The 15229-nt window shown below is 36.4% G+C and overlaps 2 protein-coding genes across 2 annotated transcripts; both read left to right on the top strand.

Moving 5' to 3' along the window:
- Positions 1 to 902: 902 nt before the first annotated feature.
- On the top strand, positions 903 to 2727 carry PHYBLDRAFT_185926 (hypothetical protein). Its single transcript, XM_018439171.1, has 8 exons — positions 903 to 1014; positions 1077 to 1095; positions 1219 to 1278; positions 1349 to 1631; positions 1757 to 1796; positions 1869 to 2071; positions 2145 to 2402; positions 2479 to 2727. The coding sequence occupies exons 1-8, from the start codon at positions 911 to 913 to the stop codon at positions 2556 to 2558; spliced, it is 1047 nt and encodes a 348-aa protein (XP_018295109.1). The 5' UTR covers positions 903 to 910; the 3' UTR covers positions 2559 to 2727.
- A 1060-nt stretch (positions 2728 to 3787) lies between these two features.
- Positions 3788 to 5650, top strand: PHYBLDRAFT_165561 (hypothetical protein; the record flags this gene model as incomplete). The annotated part of the gene is made up of 1 exon (XM_018435260.1): positions 3788 to 5650. One exon carries the CDS (start codon positions 3788 to 3790, stop codon positions 5648 to 5650), a length of 1863 nt encoding a protein of 620 aa, XP_018295110.1.
- Positions 5651 to 15229: the final 9579 nt, after the last annotated feature.

Here is a 15229-nt window from a genome sequence, read left to right on the forward strand (position 1 = left end):
CACCATGTCACTTATTTGTAAGGAAGTACTTTACTTAGCAGATATGGATTTATGACTGATTTTCTGTCTTTAATCCGTCATTTTGATCAAAAGGATCCTTTTCAGTAACCAATTTTTCACTTCCGTGGTAAATTAAACAGCTTTCAAAGTATAATACATAAAATTAAAGCAAAGATGCTTTCATTGACGTTACTGTTAAATGATAATAAATAAGACATGTTTATACTTATTATTTATAAATCGATAGTGCATATATTTAAATTCCTTGACAGTGCTTTTGTTGATTGCCATTATATTTCCAGTTATCCTCATTCGAACTTCGTAAAGACCAATAATCTTGCATCTACAAAATTTAAAAGCTTTTTGTGCGATTTATCAGGACGGGCATCGTGTATATTTGCCATGCTTTTTACGACCGTAATTGGCTTGAGGCGACAAAGAAAAGTAAAAGAATATAAAAGGAGACAATGATTCTAGGCAATAAAAAAAATTAAGGAAAATAGGCATTAAAATTTTACATATACACATTTCTAACATAAGTTCAGGCTAAATTCCCTCTTTTTTCCTTGTCTTTCTCTCTTTCTTTCTTTCTTTATAATAACGGCTTTGAAAATGATCCTTGTTTTTGAAACATACCATACTATTCTGGCCAATCACAAAAGAAAAGAGATGTTACACACATGGATTTGCATTTTGCTTCATTTGGTAGGAAATGTGACTTTTGTGGCCAGCATTATCGGGCGACTAAAATAACTCAAAAGAGCAAAATCACCGACAGTGAAATGCGCCATGCAAGCTTGGTGCGAGTCACGTCTCCAGATGACGTACCAAAGGAGTGGAAGCAAAGAGTGTGAACAAGAGTGTACCTAGGACGTGTACACTCGTTTCTTGCCCCTTTTACTAACTTATCATGAGTCTCTTTCCTGCAACCCAAAGACCATCTCACCTGGTACAGTTTAATGCCGGAAAGTGCATACGCGAAGGGAACATGCTGAAGCCTGACATTCGTAAAGGGTAAACTGAAAAGAGTGAATTGTGACAAAAAGACAATCGTAGTTAACTTTGGGTATCTTTAGCATGATTTATATGGACCAGGTCGGTATTCAATTGAAAAACTTGACTTCAAGAGCAAAGTCATATATCTAAGGCTCTAAATGACTCTAACAACGTTATGACATGTGTGCATATGTAACTATATGTCTATATACATATATGTAGAGTGACGACCAGTTGATGCATTTTTATTGGAAGGAGCGCAAGTCTAGCTCTCCTGAGGATGTAATAATATATATATACACTTTCACATTTATATGCACGGCTTAATTGATTGTGTGGTATTGATGAATAGGATTTAATCATCTTTCCTGATGAAGCTGAATTGATCAGAGTTCAAGAGTGTACAACTGGACGTGTCTACCTTTTAAAATTCAAATCATCCAACCAAAAGCTCTTTTTCTGGATGCAGAGCAAGGATCAGACAAAGGATGAGGATGTAGTATCCCGCGTGAACCAATTGATTAACGATCCCCACAGCTCAATGGATGAAGGGCGTAGTCCTTTGTCATCCACCATGGACCTTAACGGTGATACTCCATCCGAATTAATGCGTATACTAGGAAATGAAGGTCAGGGTGAGTTGTGTATACCCACTGAGAGTATTAGTATATGTTCTAGATTCTCTTTTCGCTTTGGCCGTTATCTTTTTCCAGAGTTTTTCTTATTCATTATATATATATATATATGAATGAAACTACAGACAATATTTTGCAATATCTTCAAACAGCGGGTGGTTATGGGTATGATCGATGCACATTATCTTTATAATACCAATAGCTCAGAATCATTAACTTTTGCAACTATTCTCTTAGGGGAACTGTGCCTGTAACATCCAACTCGGGAGGAGACGGACCTGTTGATAATCCTCCTTACTTATTTCCAGAATCCCAACCTAGCCAAGCCGAATCAGAGCAGGCATCCCAAAACACAGAAAATACCAATCAGCCAACAGCTGCTCAGCCCGAAGCTTTGGAACAACTCAGATCAATGCTGGCAAATGTACAACAGTCTTCAGGTACACACAAGTAGCTATTGTTATTATTTAATTTTGCGTATATAAATTCAATATGTTTTTCTATAACCAATAGGATCCCAAAACCCGCCTATTCAGCTGAACGATGTGCTGACTCCACAGGCTATCAGACCCTTGTTGAATGATCCTGAAATCAGCCGCAGTCTTTTTCCTTTCTTGCCGGATAATGCTGAACACTCGGAAGAAGAGGTGCGTCAGGTAGTTCAAAGCCCTCAGTTTCAACAAGCGCTTCAGTCCTTGAGTGCAGCAATTCAGAGCGGTCAACTTGGACCACTGTTGAGCCAACTCGGGTTGGACCCTTCTGCCGGACAATGTAAGTACTTATAATAAAGAGAGAACATAGTGTATTACAGTTCTAATCACAGTATCATGTTTTTTTATTTGTATAGCTGTTGAGGCTTTCCTGAGAGCAATCGAAAAACAAGCACGAGATAGAGAAAGAGATGGTGGGGAACCAATGGAGGAGTAATTTGCTTGTTTTCTGCTATCTATATAAGAGAAACTTTATGAAATGATAAATAAAGAAGAAAACAACAGATCAGGTTTTTACTGTTTTGCTTCTCGATCTTCCTTTTCTTTCACTCAAAAAAATGTATATAGATACATGTTCATATCTATAAAAGAACCTGATATTTAACAAAACGTATTATTTGGTATAGTATATGTACTGTTTTAATTAGCCATTTGATACCTCAGTAGTAATATTACGTTAACATTTGCGAGAAATTGCATTTACATTTTATTCTTATATAATCAATGTGGCGTGTACAAGCTGTATACGTCTACTTTAGTTTAATCTTAAATAGCTGTAATATCAAATTATATTAGTTGTTTGGGGTAATTATGCTACTACGATAAATTGTCATACTGCCTTGAGATTAGTGTAGTCCTTACGTGTTCAAGATGTACACAAAATGTAGAACATTTAGGCTGTGTACTGATGTAAGTCTAAAATGTGGGTAGAATAGCATATTCAATTACATACTATTTGACCTCACAAAGCACTGCAAATACCTGTGTTTGAATAAACCTATGGTAACCCAATTGTTTTTTGTGCTTAAAAGGCTTTGTCGTCCCTAAAATGAATTTATTTTTAATCTTTTAAGCCCATAATTAAACACATACTTATGCCTATCAATCCAATTACTTTTACTCTATTATCAACTTGTTTGCTTTGGGTCAGTTATTAGTATGCGTGGTATATCAATATAAAAGTGAGCATGGCAAGATATATAGCCAAAAGATATTCTTACAACCACTGATGACGAGCAAGTATTAGACATAGTTTTTATTCCAGTGTGGGAACACAACAAAAGCTCAGCCTAAGTGTGGATAATTAAGGATAAACTGTAGGCACAGAAATCTGAATAAGAGCAATACTTTGTTTTTCTTTAAAGAAACAACTGTAACAACAAAAAACAAAACAAAGATTCATAATGTCAATAGTTTACTATAAGAATACAAATAACCTGGTAGATTTAATAAAGAATAAGTCTTATTATAATCTACATCATATTATTTTCTGGTGTATAATATAATCTCTTGGTGTAGCATGTACTACCATCTATTCACATTTACTGCGCATTTGTGTTCGTATAAATGTGTCGTATTACATAGAAACTTCGGTAACTTCTTTTATGTAAATTTATTATACTTTCTCACCAGACAATAAAACATTGTTCTTTCTGAATTATACCAATGCACCATTGGACCGGAGGACTCAATTGGGCGTTTACTAATATTCGAGTGAATATTTCTCCTACACTATGGATAATATTATCGGCATTCTTTCTTGGATGCAACGGAGCACCATTCAATAAGGAGGCATACATAACAGACAAAGAGGCAGCGATTGTATCCGTTCTTAAGACCATCTTCATTGCTTACTTAGCGCATGCAAATACGGTTCGCCCCGATCAAAGCACATTGGCTTTGCCTACTATCTACAAGCAGATGTCTGCAATAGCCTGGCCTGTCAGCGGAATTCATGAAGCAGTTGGATCAATAATTAAAGCATGGCGTGCTGATAAGATTATTGGGATTGGCAATTTTAAACTGGAAAGATATGTAGTAGAAAATCCATTGGAAAGATATTACAGCGATGCCAATTTATTGCCCAGAGATGAGAATGGATTCATATTGGGCACTGGACTAAAACAAATCAGATTCAGTATGTCTATTCTACGTACCAACCTTGAGCGCGCACAGCTCAAAAACGAGCTTGAAGACATATCTACTTTCGACAATGCCTTTAAAATAATGGACGAAAATCTGGCCGAGATTGAGCAGTGGAGGAGAACATACAAGGCAACACCAAAGTACCAGCTGATTTGTGGTGGTAATGCGAATGTCAGCCGGTTCTCTAAAGGTAGCGATATTTCTAAGGAATCAAGCAGCTCAGAGAAGCCATTTGCTCGGTACGCTGGGGACATTTCTACTCACGGGAGTTCGACAAACTTTAAGAAATTCATTGTAGATAATGATGAGAAATCATCTGGACATCTTAATATAACAAAGCCTGATGATGGAGATGGGCAATTCCGAGAGTATCTTCGCAAGAAGTCTTCGCAAATGTATAACAGAATCGCCCATGACAACGGAGCCTACCTTGATCAGATCCTTACCGAAATGGGTCCAAAAAATGCGAAGAAAATGAAACACGCCATACTAAATGGAAGTATATATATTGGCTACAATCAAGAAGAAGCCGCACAAAGAGACTTAATCAGACAGCTTACAATAAACATGGAGGTTACTGGTCCTGGGGCACGATGTAAATATCAAATGCCAGTACATCCAGTAATAATACGCTATCTACCTACAGATATGTTAGATCAGCTGAAAATTGCCGGAAACCTGGAAGATACATCCTCCTTGTCAAAGATCACATCTGCAGTACAATTGCTCTACACAGTCTATGAAATTGTCCGAGGTTCAGGGAATGGGTGGTCAAAACTCATCATGGGTGTATTCATGATAATGTCTCTTTTACAGACTGCTTCACTTGTATTCTTACCAACTCAATTGGTGGCCTTTAGTATCCATTGCAAGACTGAAAGAAATATGGGGACCAATAGCTACAATCTTGCAGAGAAGATTACGCATCCTATTACACGCCTCCTAACAAGAATATTACCTAAGTTTCTTCAAAATCTGACAAACGATATTGTTAAGGAACACGACTATGCTCTGATTGGAGCATTAGAGAAGTCAGCCTTGCCACCGATGCTTATTTACAAAATTATGATGGGCCTGTCTGTATCACAAGTCAGTTCTTCAATCCAGCCAGCAGGAAGATGGGAAACACTTGTTATTATCGGAGGTACTGTAGTTCCTCTTCTGTTGGGGTTGCTAGCCGGATACACAGAGCCAAGTCCCGCAAAATGGATTGTACTTGCTTGGATTGTAGGAAGTTGGCCGTTTACTTTTATACGTATATATGTTATTGACCCAAACTATATGGTCAACAAGCTAGCATTTGCACTTACAACGTTATTTTTGGTACTTCCCGGAATAGCTTTGGTTATCAGTGCAACAGTTATTGGAAACCTTCCTAAATAGAAATAGAATAAAATAAAATACACTCTTTCCGGAAATTATTGGTGCAAAAATACAAACAAATTTGGTGCAAAAATAAAAAATTATTTGGTGCAAAAATGGAATGCACCAAATGCACCAAAAAAGATGAATTAAGCAGAGAAATGGTAAAAAATTGCACCAAATTTTATCTTTATTTTTGCACCAAATTTATTTTTATTTTTGCACCAAATTTATTTTTATTTTTGCACGAATAATTTCCGGAAAGAGTGTATACTTTACTTTACATAGTTTTAATTATACTTTTGTATACTTTTTAACATAAAGCTGAAATGGCGGGAGAGTGACGGCTGTGAAAGGACTATTAAGTTTGCAAATTAAAATATAACTTGTATGGATAATATTGTTGAAACCGAATTTAGTCCTTTTCTTTTCTTTTCCTTTTACAGTTTCAAATGTTGAGGTCTATGAATATCATCTGGGTATTATATATATTATTGATATTTTTGATGAGCTACGGTTATATCAAGTAGTATTTATAACTTAGACGTGTGTTTTATTGCGTTCTATTAACTGCAACAGATGTGATCATGATAGTTGCGGAGCACGTTGATATTATTCAGTACATTTGCGCCGTACTCTAAAGAAAAAATTAACCTATTGATGTGTAGAGGTTTTCTTTCTTTCTTTCTTAAGGAAAATGTTGTCCGGACAAACATTCGATGCACTTCGTCTTTGATATATACTTTATATATATATATCCAAAGTGTTCCAGTCTTTTTAGTCCCAATACTGTAGGAAATGAGTGGTGGTTCCGATAGTCATATCGGAATGTTGATGAATCTAGATACCTCTTCATAGGTAGAGACCTTTTCCTTTTTGACCTATAGTTTGGGGCTTTCATAAAAAGAACGGCTATTATATTATGGTCTTTAAATTTCTAATATGCCTTAAAGATTTTGTTTTAGCTTTACCCGAATAATGAGAGAACCGAAAATGATATCAAAATAGTTTGTACACAAATCTGATTACTATACCACATACATTCTATATACACCGAATATTCAGGACTATTAAAGAAGTTTCTAGCTAGGATATGTTTGAAATATAGTATTATTGATTATTCTTATTAATAAAATTTTCCAATGATATTCGAATAAATAAACGAAAAACTTGCTTATGTGTAAAAAACAATGAATTATATAATAAAATAAGTTGATTACAATGAGTTCACTGCTTTGGTTATGTCACACAACTTAGCCCTTTTAGATATAATCATTTTCATATACATCAGCTAAAATATATCACCAAGAAAATCTAACCATTGTGAAGTAAGTCTGAGTGAGTAAGGAAAATGATATATTTTCTACAAAAAAAGAAAAGCTGCTTGGCTTAATAATATTAAGAAATCTTATGTATGTTTTAAGTTAATAATTAAATCCTGAACTCTCAAAGTTGAATTAGACACAGAATACACATCACTGATAATTTCGAAATATCGGCATGCCTTCGGATCTGACCAACTTGTACAACCAAATTACCATTAAAATATATTAGCCCTCTGATACTTATGAGTGGCCCTGGTGATAGTCCTGGGGTAAGGCTTCTATCGTTACACGTATTGTGTGCAAAAAGGACCTTTTTTGTCCGCTTGTCGTTCCCCAAGATTTGAAGCGCAGTGTGAGTGAATGAGTTAAAAAGACAAAGAAAAAAAATGGCAGGATACTAAGACGGGGTAAGAGATTGGCTTTGTTACATCTCATTCTGACCGTCATAAACAGCATGTCTGTCTCAAATGCCTGGCTAGGATCTCTCGCCCAGATAATAGCATCAGATCTACCTATCATCATCTCATTGATCTTTGGCGGCTGCTGCAGTAATGTGTTTGCTCTCGAATTGCTAGTCAAGTAATGTATCATTAGCTTTTGTTATATTTCTTTCTAGTTATTTCCTTCTTTGATGATCAAAATACTAAAAAAAATACCAAGGAATTCCATTACGAACAAACTCGCTCTGATCTTCATTGAACCATAAAAAGAGATGCACCGAAGAGTGGTAAAACATTAAATGTCAAAAGAGAAAACAAACGGAGCACAAGTGTTTCTCATACATTTCTTTAAAGGACACCTCGTCACCTTGACTCAGTTTATATTTGTTGCATTGGAGGGCTTAGTGCATCAAATACGCTGGGATAACCAGGGATTTGGGCTCAAACCAAGAGTTGTTCCTATCAAACGATGGCTCATTCTTGTCTGCCTGTTCTTTACTGTCTCAGTTCTAAATAACCTTGCGCTCGGATACCACATATCTGTGCCTCTTCACATCATCTTCCGTAGTGGTGGTTTGATCGTCAATATGCTGTTGGGTGTCTGGTGGCTAAAGAAAAGGTATTACGCATTTCAAGTCTACAGAAATACTAATAATATTTAAATAGATACACCATAGGCCAGATCGGTGGTGTAGTTATGGTCACCCTGGGTGTTATTTGGGCTACTCTTGATAATACAAGCCCAAAGGATGTAAGTGTTAAACAAAGACAACAGGAATCCAAGCTAAGGTCCAAGTTCTACCTTTTAGGGAAATGTAACGGATCCATCAGAGTTTTATACTGGGATTGCAATTCTTGTGGTCGCTATGATCCTATCAGCAGGAATGGGGTTATACCAAGAAGTAACTTATAAAACGTACGGGAAGCAATGGAGAGAAGGTTTATTTTACACTGTGAGTACATCAAACACTTTATTTAATATGGTACTAACCTACTACTACATAGCACTTTCTCGCCCTTCCCTTTTTTGCCCTTTTCTACAAGGATATTGCAAACCAAGTGGAGATCTATAACGCCTCTCCTATAGAAAACATCCCTAGCCTTCTCCAATCGATTCCCATAATTGACTCCATAATTTCAAATCCTTCGTTATCGCTATTACGGACATTTTTGAATAGTCTTGAGATTCCTCGTCTATGGCTTTACCTCAGTTTCAATGTGTTTACACAGTAAGTTTTCAATTATATAATAAAAAAGGGGGCTTTTCTGTTTTTTTTTTAAAAAAAAAACCCTAACATCATCACTAGATATGTGTGTATCTCAGGTGTAAACCGTATGACATCGATGTCTACTTCCCTGACGTTGAACTTGGTCCTCAATCTTCGAAAGTTTACATCTCTTCTCATCTCTATTTTATACTTCGATAACGAATTTGGTCTTGGAGCAAAATTAGGTACTTTCCTTGTCTTTTTGGGTACACTCGTGTACGCAAGAGCTGGATCAGTTCCCAAACCTATAGAGACATCATCGGCTGAGAAAGAAAGCTCAGCCAGTAGAAAATAATACCTAAATGCATATTCGCCGTCATACAACAATACATCAATAAATTAATCCTGATTTTGTTCTTGAACAACCAAAATCAATTAGATCCAACAGTAGCTAATCCACTATAATGTCCTTTCAAATATTAGAGTTAATTATTTGCAAATCAGCTTTATTTATTTATTTAAAAAAAAAAAAAGAAAATATGGTGAGGCAGTTGGTGGCCGCCTCGCCTTGGAAAGCAAAATCTAACAAGAAAATGTGAATAAATTGAAGACAAGGGAAGAGAGATGAAGAGGCAGTGAAGCACATTATTAAAAAAAAATTTAACAAAGAACAATAAAGTATTCCTTTTTATCTCACCAAAAAAACTTTCATATTTTTATATTTTGACAACTGATTCCAATCTCCCGTACACCTAATTAATTAAATTTTATTATTTAACTCATCCTAGCTATTATAGTGCATGTTTATTTATTGTCTTTCAAACACGTCCTCTTGAAGTAGTTTATTGTCCCTGGTTATCACGCTTCAATTAAAAATAGAGCACCTATTCTAGTTAGTAGTCCACACATGGATACTACAAAGGCGGGACTTTCTTCATTACAGTAGTATCTTAACTAACTGTATTGCCTCCTGCAAGTACCCTACGTGTAATGATATTCAATCTTTGAAACAAACCACTGCTATATGGTCTCAATTCAATATTTTAAACACCGAAATCAATGTCTTGGTTTGTCACGTTTCCAAAGTAGCGCGTAGATTCCCAACATTATTGCTCCAATGATAGAGAAATGTAAGGAAATCAAAAGCTCATTAAGCTCATTATAAAATGCATACTTTTAAATTAAAGTCTTTTTTAAATTTAAACAACTGATTTCGAAACATTGTAGTCAATCAAGAGCGTCTAGATCAAGTCTTTTCCGTATTAAGAAAGACCAATGAAAAGAAGGTTGGTAGAATTACACATGAATAATAGCAGAGTTTGATAGTACTATAGTATTATCGACTGTTTTTTTGCAGTAATCAATTCTAAATATTAAATTGTCTTTTTTATATACTCTTTTTACTCAAAGATTTCGTTTGATTTAACACCATCTGTTGAAGATATCAAACTCGAACTCGAACAAAAATTTTTAACACCCCAAAAGAAATTTCCAGACGCTTGGTTATCAAAATGTCAAAAGTAAGAATAATCAAGCTATACTCTAAGCCCTAACTCACACATATTAGACATTGGTCGGAGACTCCTGATTACGAGTCTCTTGTTCAGGCACAGTTGTCCAAGCCGCGCACTACACTCCATGGTGCCCGCCAAGACTATGATGGTGATATTAAAGGATATCAAGAAACACTGATTGAGGACCCAAATTCACTTTCGACCAATTCCACAAGTCTCGCACGTCCATTTGGCTCTTCCAAGAATTTTGTCCGAGGAAAAGCAACTCAATTTCCTTTTGCCCCTGGAGGTTTGGATTCGGAGGTATTGGTAGAGTCAGAGGATAGAGATGATATTGTGGACTTTGACGTAAATCTCGATTTCTTGGATGAAGGTAAATTTATATGGACACCAAAGCTTATACTAAATGTGGATTGTGTAAGGTTGGTCTGCTAATTTATTTTATTTTATTTTTGGCTTTATTTCATTAAATGTTGACTGGACTAACAAACAGAAATGGAATCAATTGCACCTGGTCTTGACCGAGGACTTGTATTTGAAGGTGAAACTAATTATAAAATTCTTCAAATAATAATAATAGCAATAAAAAGAGAATACATTAGAATATTATCATTAACTAATGTAAATCAGGCGACGAAGAAAAGACATACAGCTCGACATTAGAAGGGGTCGATAATGTGTTTAGCATGGAAGATATCATGAAACCAAACGAAAATGAATTTGATTTCTTAAACATAAAGACAATCGCAGCTGAGGATGAAACAGAAGATAGTCCAAAGGCAGGTCAAAAAATATGGCCTATCTTTACATCCATTTTCTTTCTACTTATTCGTTGTAACTTTAGATTGAGAACAGTACTTCTGTGTCTAAAGGTAAATAACCTTCATAGTACATTATTTTAGATAATCATCACAAGTCTCCCTTTCCTCTAAATTAAGTTTCTCTTTTACAGAAAAAGAAGAGATCGATTCACTTTTGCCAGTACATCCTTCTATTGTTCACACCGAGGGAACTCAAAAGAAACCTAGAATGGTGAACGAGGCACACAAACGCCGTGAATGGGCCCATGAAATCAATGTCAACCAGCCATTTGATAACTTTCATGAACTTGTCCCCGAAATGGCACACAACGTACGCATTATACTACTTATATTTTATCTTTGTTCAATTACTCATACACATGCATGTATATATACGTGTGTTGATTTATACTTTCTAGTTCCCATTCGAGCTCGATACTTTCCAAAAGCATGCTGTCTATCATCTTGAGATTGGAGATTCAGTGTTTGTGGCTGCTCATACTTCTGCTGGAAAAACAGCTGTTGCAGATTATGCCATTGCTTTGGCCACAAAACACATGACAAAGCAAGTGAATAATACCATCGTGTTCTTATAATAACTATTATACATACATACAAAACGCCACAAGTCTAGTATTAATTAACCAATTCTTTCATTTAGGGCTATCTACACATCTCCAATCAAAGCCCTTAGTAACCAAAAGTTCCGAGATTTCAAACAAACATTTGGAGATGATGTTGGTATCTTGACAGGCGATGTACAGATCAAACCAGAAGCGAGTTGCTTGGTGATGACCACAGAAATTCTTCGGAGTATGCTTTATCGTGGTGCCGATCTTATTCGGGATGTCGAATTTGTGATTTTTGACGAAGTGCATTATGTAAACGATCTTGAGGTAAAATGAATTTATACGTTAGATACTGCTATTGATAATCTACTAAATTATTATTATAATGATATTTTTTTAAAACGAACAACAATTATTTAGAGAGGCGTAGTGTGGGAAGAGGTCATTATTATGCTTCCAGCACATGTCAATATAATTCTGCTTTCTGCTACTGTTCCAAATACAAAAGAATTCGCTGATTGGGTTGGGTAAGTTTAATGGGTGACTTTATGAAATTGTAAAATATCTAAGCTAGTGTTAAATTGGATTAGACGAACAAAGAAGAAGGACATCTATGTAATCAGTACTCTTAAGCGTCCTGTTCCTCTTGAGCACCATTTATATGCCAACAAGGAGCTTTTCAAGATTGTCGGTGCTCACGAAACAAAGTTGAATGGCGCAGCGTATGTATTTATTTAATGGTCTAGCAACACATCTCAACAAGTATATGTTTGCTTTAAAATAGATATAAAGCAGCAAGTGATGCATTAACTAAACGAAAAGAGCAACGTGATGCTCCAGCTGGTGGATCCGCTGGGGCTAGAGGAGCTAGAGGTGGAAGAGGTGGAAGAGGTGCGCTGGTTGTACGCGGAGCAAATAAGCCGATGCCCAGAAATCATCACGCAGCTATGCAAACAGTAAGTATAACCATTTACATGAGCCTAAATAATGCACTGTTAATTATTTGGGTTACAATGAACCAATTTGATAGGATCGCAATCTTTTTGTTCATTTAATTGGTATGCTCAATACCAAAAAACTGCTCCCAGTTGTCATCTTTACTTTCTCCAAACGCCGATGTGAAGAATATGCCAGCAGTCTTTCAAAGACAGATCTCTGTACCAGCTTAGAAAAGAGTGAAATACATGTATTTATTGAACGAAGTCTTGTACGCTTGCGTGGTACAGACAAAGAGCTTCCCCAAATTTTGCGTATGCGTGATCTTTTGAGTCGTGGTATAGCCGTCCATCATGGTGGTCTTTTGCCTATTATAAAAGAGGTATGTAAAACCAAAAACAATCCAACTAATTGTCGATGTATGAAGTCAATTAATGCTATCTACGTTTTAGATTGTAGAAATTCTTTTTGCCAGGGGTCTTGTCAAAGTACTCTATGCAACTGAAACCTTTGCCATGGTAAGATCAAGCTTTCTTCTCTGTCATTTAGTTCAGCCTAGCAATTATCATTTATCTTTAACCACCTCAATGTAGGGTGTTAATATGCCAGCAAAAAGCGTCGTGTTTTCTGGAATTCGTAAACATGATGGTCGTAACTTCCGTGATCTCTTGCCAGGTATAATACTACCATTGCTATCACCATTACGGTTGTGACAAATCTAATATATATATATATATATATATAATTATTAGGTGAGTATACCCAGATGTCTGGACGTGCTGGTCGTCGTGGTCTTGACAGCACTGGCATGGTCATAATTGCATGCAGTGGGGATGAAGTCCCAGAGGTATATTATTATTATTATTAAGTTATATGTTTTATGACACCTCACAATCCAGTGGCTCATGTCTTCTTCCTATTTTTTTTCGTTAGGTTTCCGGTCTATCGCACATGCTCCTTGGAAAACCCACAAAGCTCGAATCTCAGTTCAGATTGACTTATAGTATGATTCTTAACCTTTTGCGCGTCGAAGCACTCAAGGTTGAAGAGATGATCAAGCGTAGTTTCTCCGAAAATAGTACACAAAAGCTCCTTCCTGATACCAAGCGCCTGGTCGATGAGAATGAGCAAAAAATGAGCGCTCTTCGCCAGCTAGACTGTACTATTTGTGGACTTGACCTTGACAAGTTTTATGATGTGTGTGGTGAGATCATCTTATTGAACCGTAACATGATGATGCAATATATTGTTAAGACACCCACTGGTAACCGAGCATTAAGCTCTGGTCGTCTCGTGGTTGTAAACAACAATGTATTCAGAAATACTCCTGCGGTTTTGTTGAAGCCATTGCCTGTTGGGACAGGCACAGCCAGTCAGCAACAACAAAAATCATTCTACTGTGTAGTGTTGCTTCCCAAAGACTTTGATATGAATGCAGCAAATGCTTCATCAGGAGGTAAAATACAATTCTCATAATATCGTAAACAAAAGAAAACTGATAGTATATTTGCTTTGTGTGTGTATGCAGTAGATGAAACCGCGCCGTTGCCTGTTACGTGTATAAATATTCCTGAGAACGAAGATAGTAAAGCCGAAGTAGTTACGATCGGTGCTTCTGATATTCTATTTGTCACTCGCTCAAGCATCAAGGTATGTAGTATTTGCATGTGTCACTGAATGTTTTAATATGATACTTACAGTGCTATTCAGATCAATGCAGATGCTATAATTGCTGGTCAAAACCCCATGGAAATCACTCGTGTTAAGCAGGAACTACAGACATTCAGTGCAGACGCAAAGAAGGGTAAATAAAATACCTTGATAGCTACATTTTTGTCAAACAATAGTAATAATAAAACAAATTTTCTTTAGGGGTTTTTTCTGAGTATGACTGGCAGAAGATCAAGGATATAGAGTTCCAGGAAATGTTACGCACCAAAACTGAATTTATGAAGCTCCTTCGTGGTAGTTTCCAGTGCACTAAATGCCCAGATCTGAACGAACATGTAAGGCCACAAATACACATAAAATGGCTACTCAGTACTTAATTACTCACAAACATCTTATTCTTTTCTCTTTTCCTTTTTCATAAAACAAAAACATAAGTATGCCCTTATACACGCCCACAAACGTCTTTCTAGTCAAATAGATATGCTGAAACTCACTATTTCTGATCAAAATCTGGAGCTGTTGCCCGATTACCATCAACGTATTGAGGTTCTTAAGCGGATGAACTATATCGATGAGCAGGGTACTGTTCAACTAAAGGGAAGAGTCGCATGTGAAATCAACTCTGCAGACGAACTGCTTTTGACCGAACTTGTTCTGGACAATGTATTTTCGGATTATGAACCTGCTGAGATTGTTGCCATTCTTTCGGCATTTGTTTTCCAGGAAAGAAATGCAAGTGAGCCACGCTTGACACCAAAGCTTGCAAAGGCTAAAGAAGTGGTTTTGACATACGCACGCAAGGTGGCTCAGGTCCAAGTGGATTGTGGTCTTGCTATTTCTGTCGAAGATTATGCCAACAGTCTCAAATTTGGCTTGGTTGAAGTTGTTTATGAGTGGGCTCAAGGGTTGGTAAGTATAAATTACAATGTATAAGATAAACAAAATTAACTTACATATCTATGCAGCCTTTTAAACACATTACTGACCTTACAGATGTACTGGAAGGTAAGTAACATAATAAGCTGCTATGCTCTATTAAAGAGGAAAACAGAAGAAGCTAACCACAATGTCTTTGGTAGGATCAATCGTTAGATGTATCAGTCGATTGGACGAGACATGCCGTGAAGTCTTGGGAGC

Source organism: Phycomyces blakesleeanus (assembly GCF_001638985.1).
Source record: "Phycomyces blakesleeanus NRRL 1555(-) unplaced genomic scaffold PHYBLscaffold_5, whole genome shotgun sequence".
Taxonomy (NCBI): Eukaryota; Fungi; Mucoromycota; class Mucoromycetes; order Mucorales; family Phycomycetaceae; genus Phycomyces; species Phycomyces blakesleeanus.

Coding starts and splice junctions, on each gene's coding strand:
- PHYBLDRAFT_185926 (XM_018439171.1), top strand. CDS start 911: ATGAGTCTCTTTCCTGCAACCCAAAGACCATCTCACCTGGTACAGTTT. Junction 1,279..1,348: donor AGTCTAGCTCTCCTGAGGAT/GTAATAATATAT, acceptor ATTGATGAATAG/GATTTAATCATCTTTCCTGA. Junction 1,632..1,756: donor ACTAGGAAATGAAGGTCAGG/GTGAGTTGTGTA, acceptor ATGAAACTACAG/ACAATATTTTGCAATATCTT.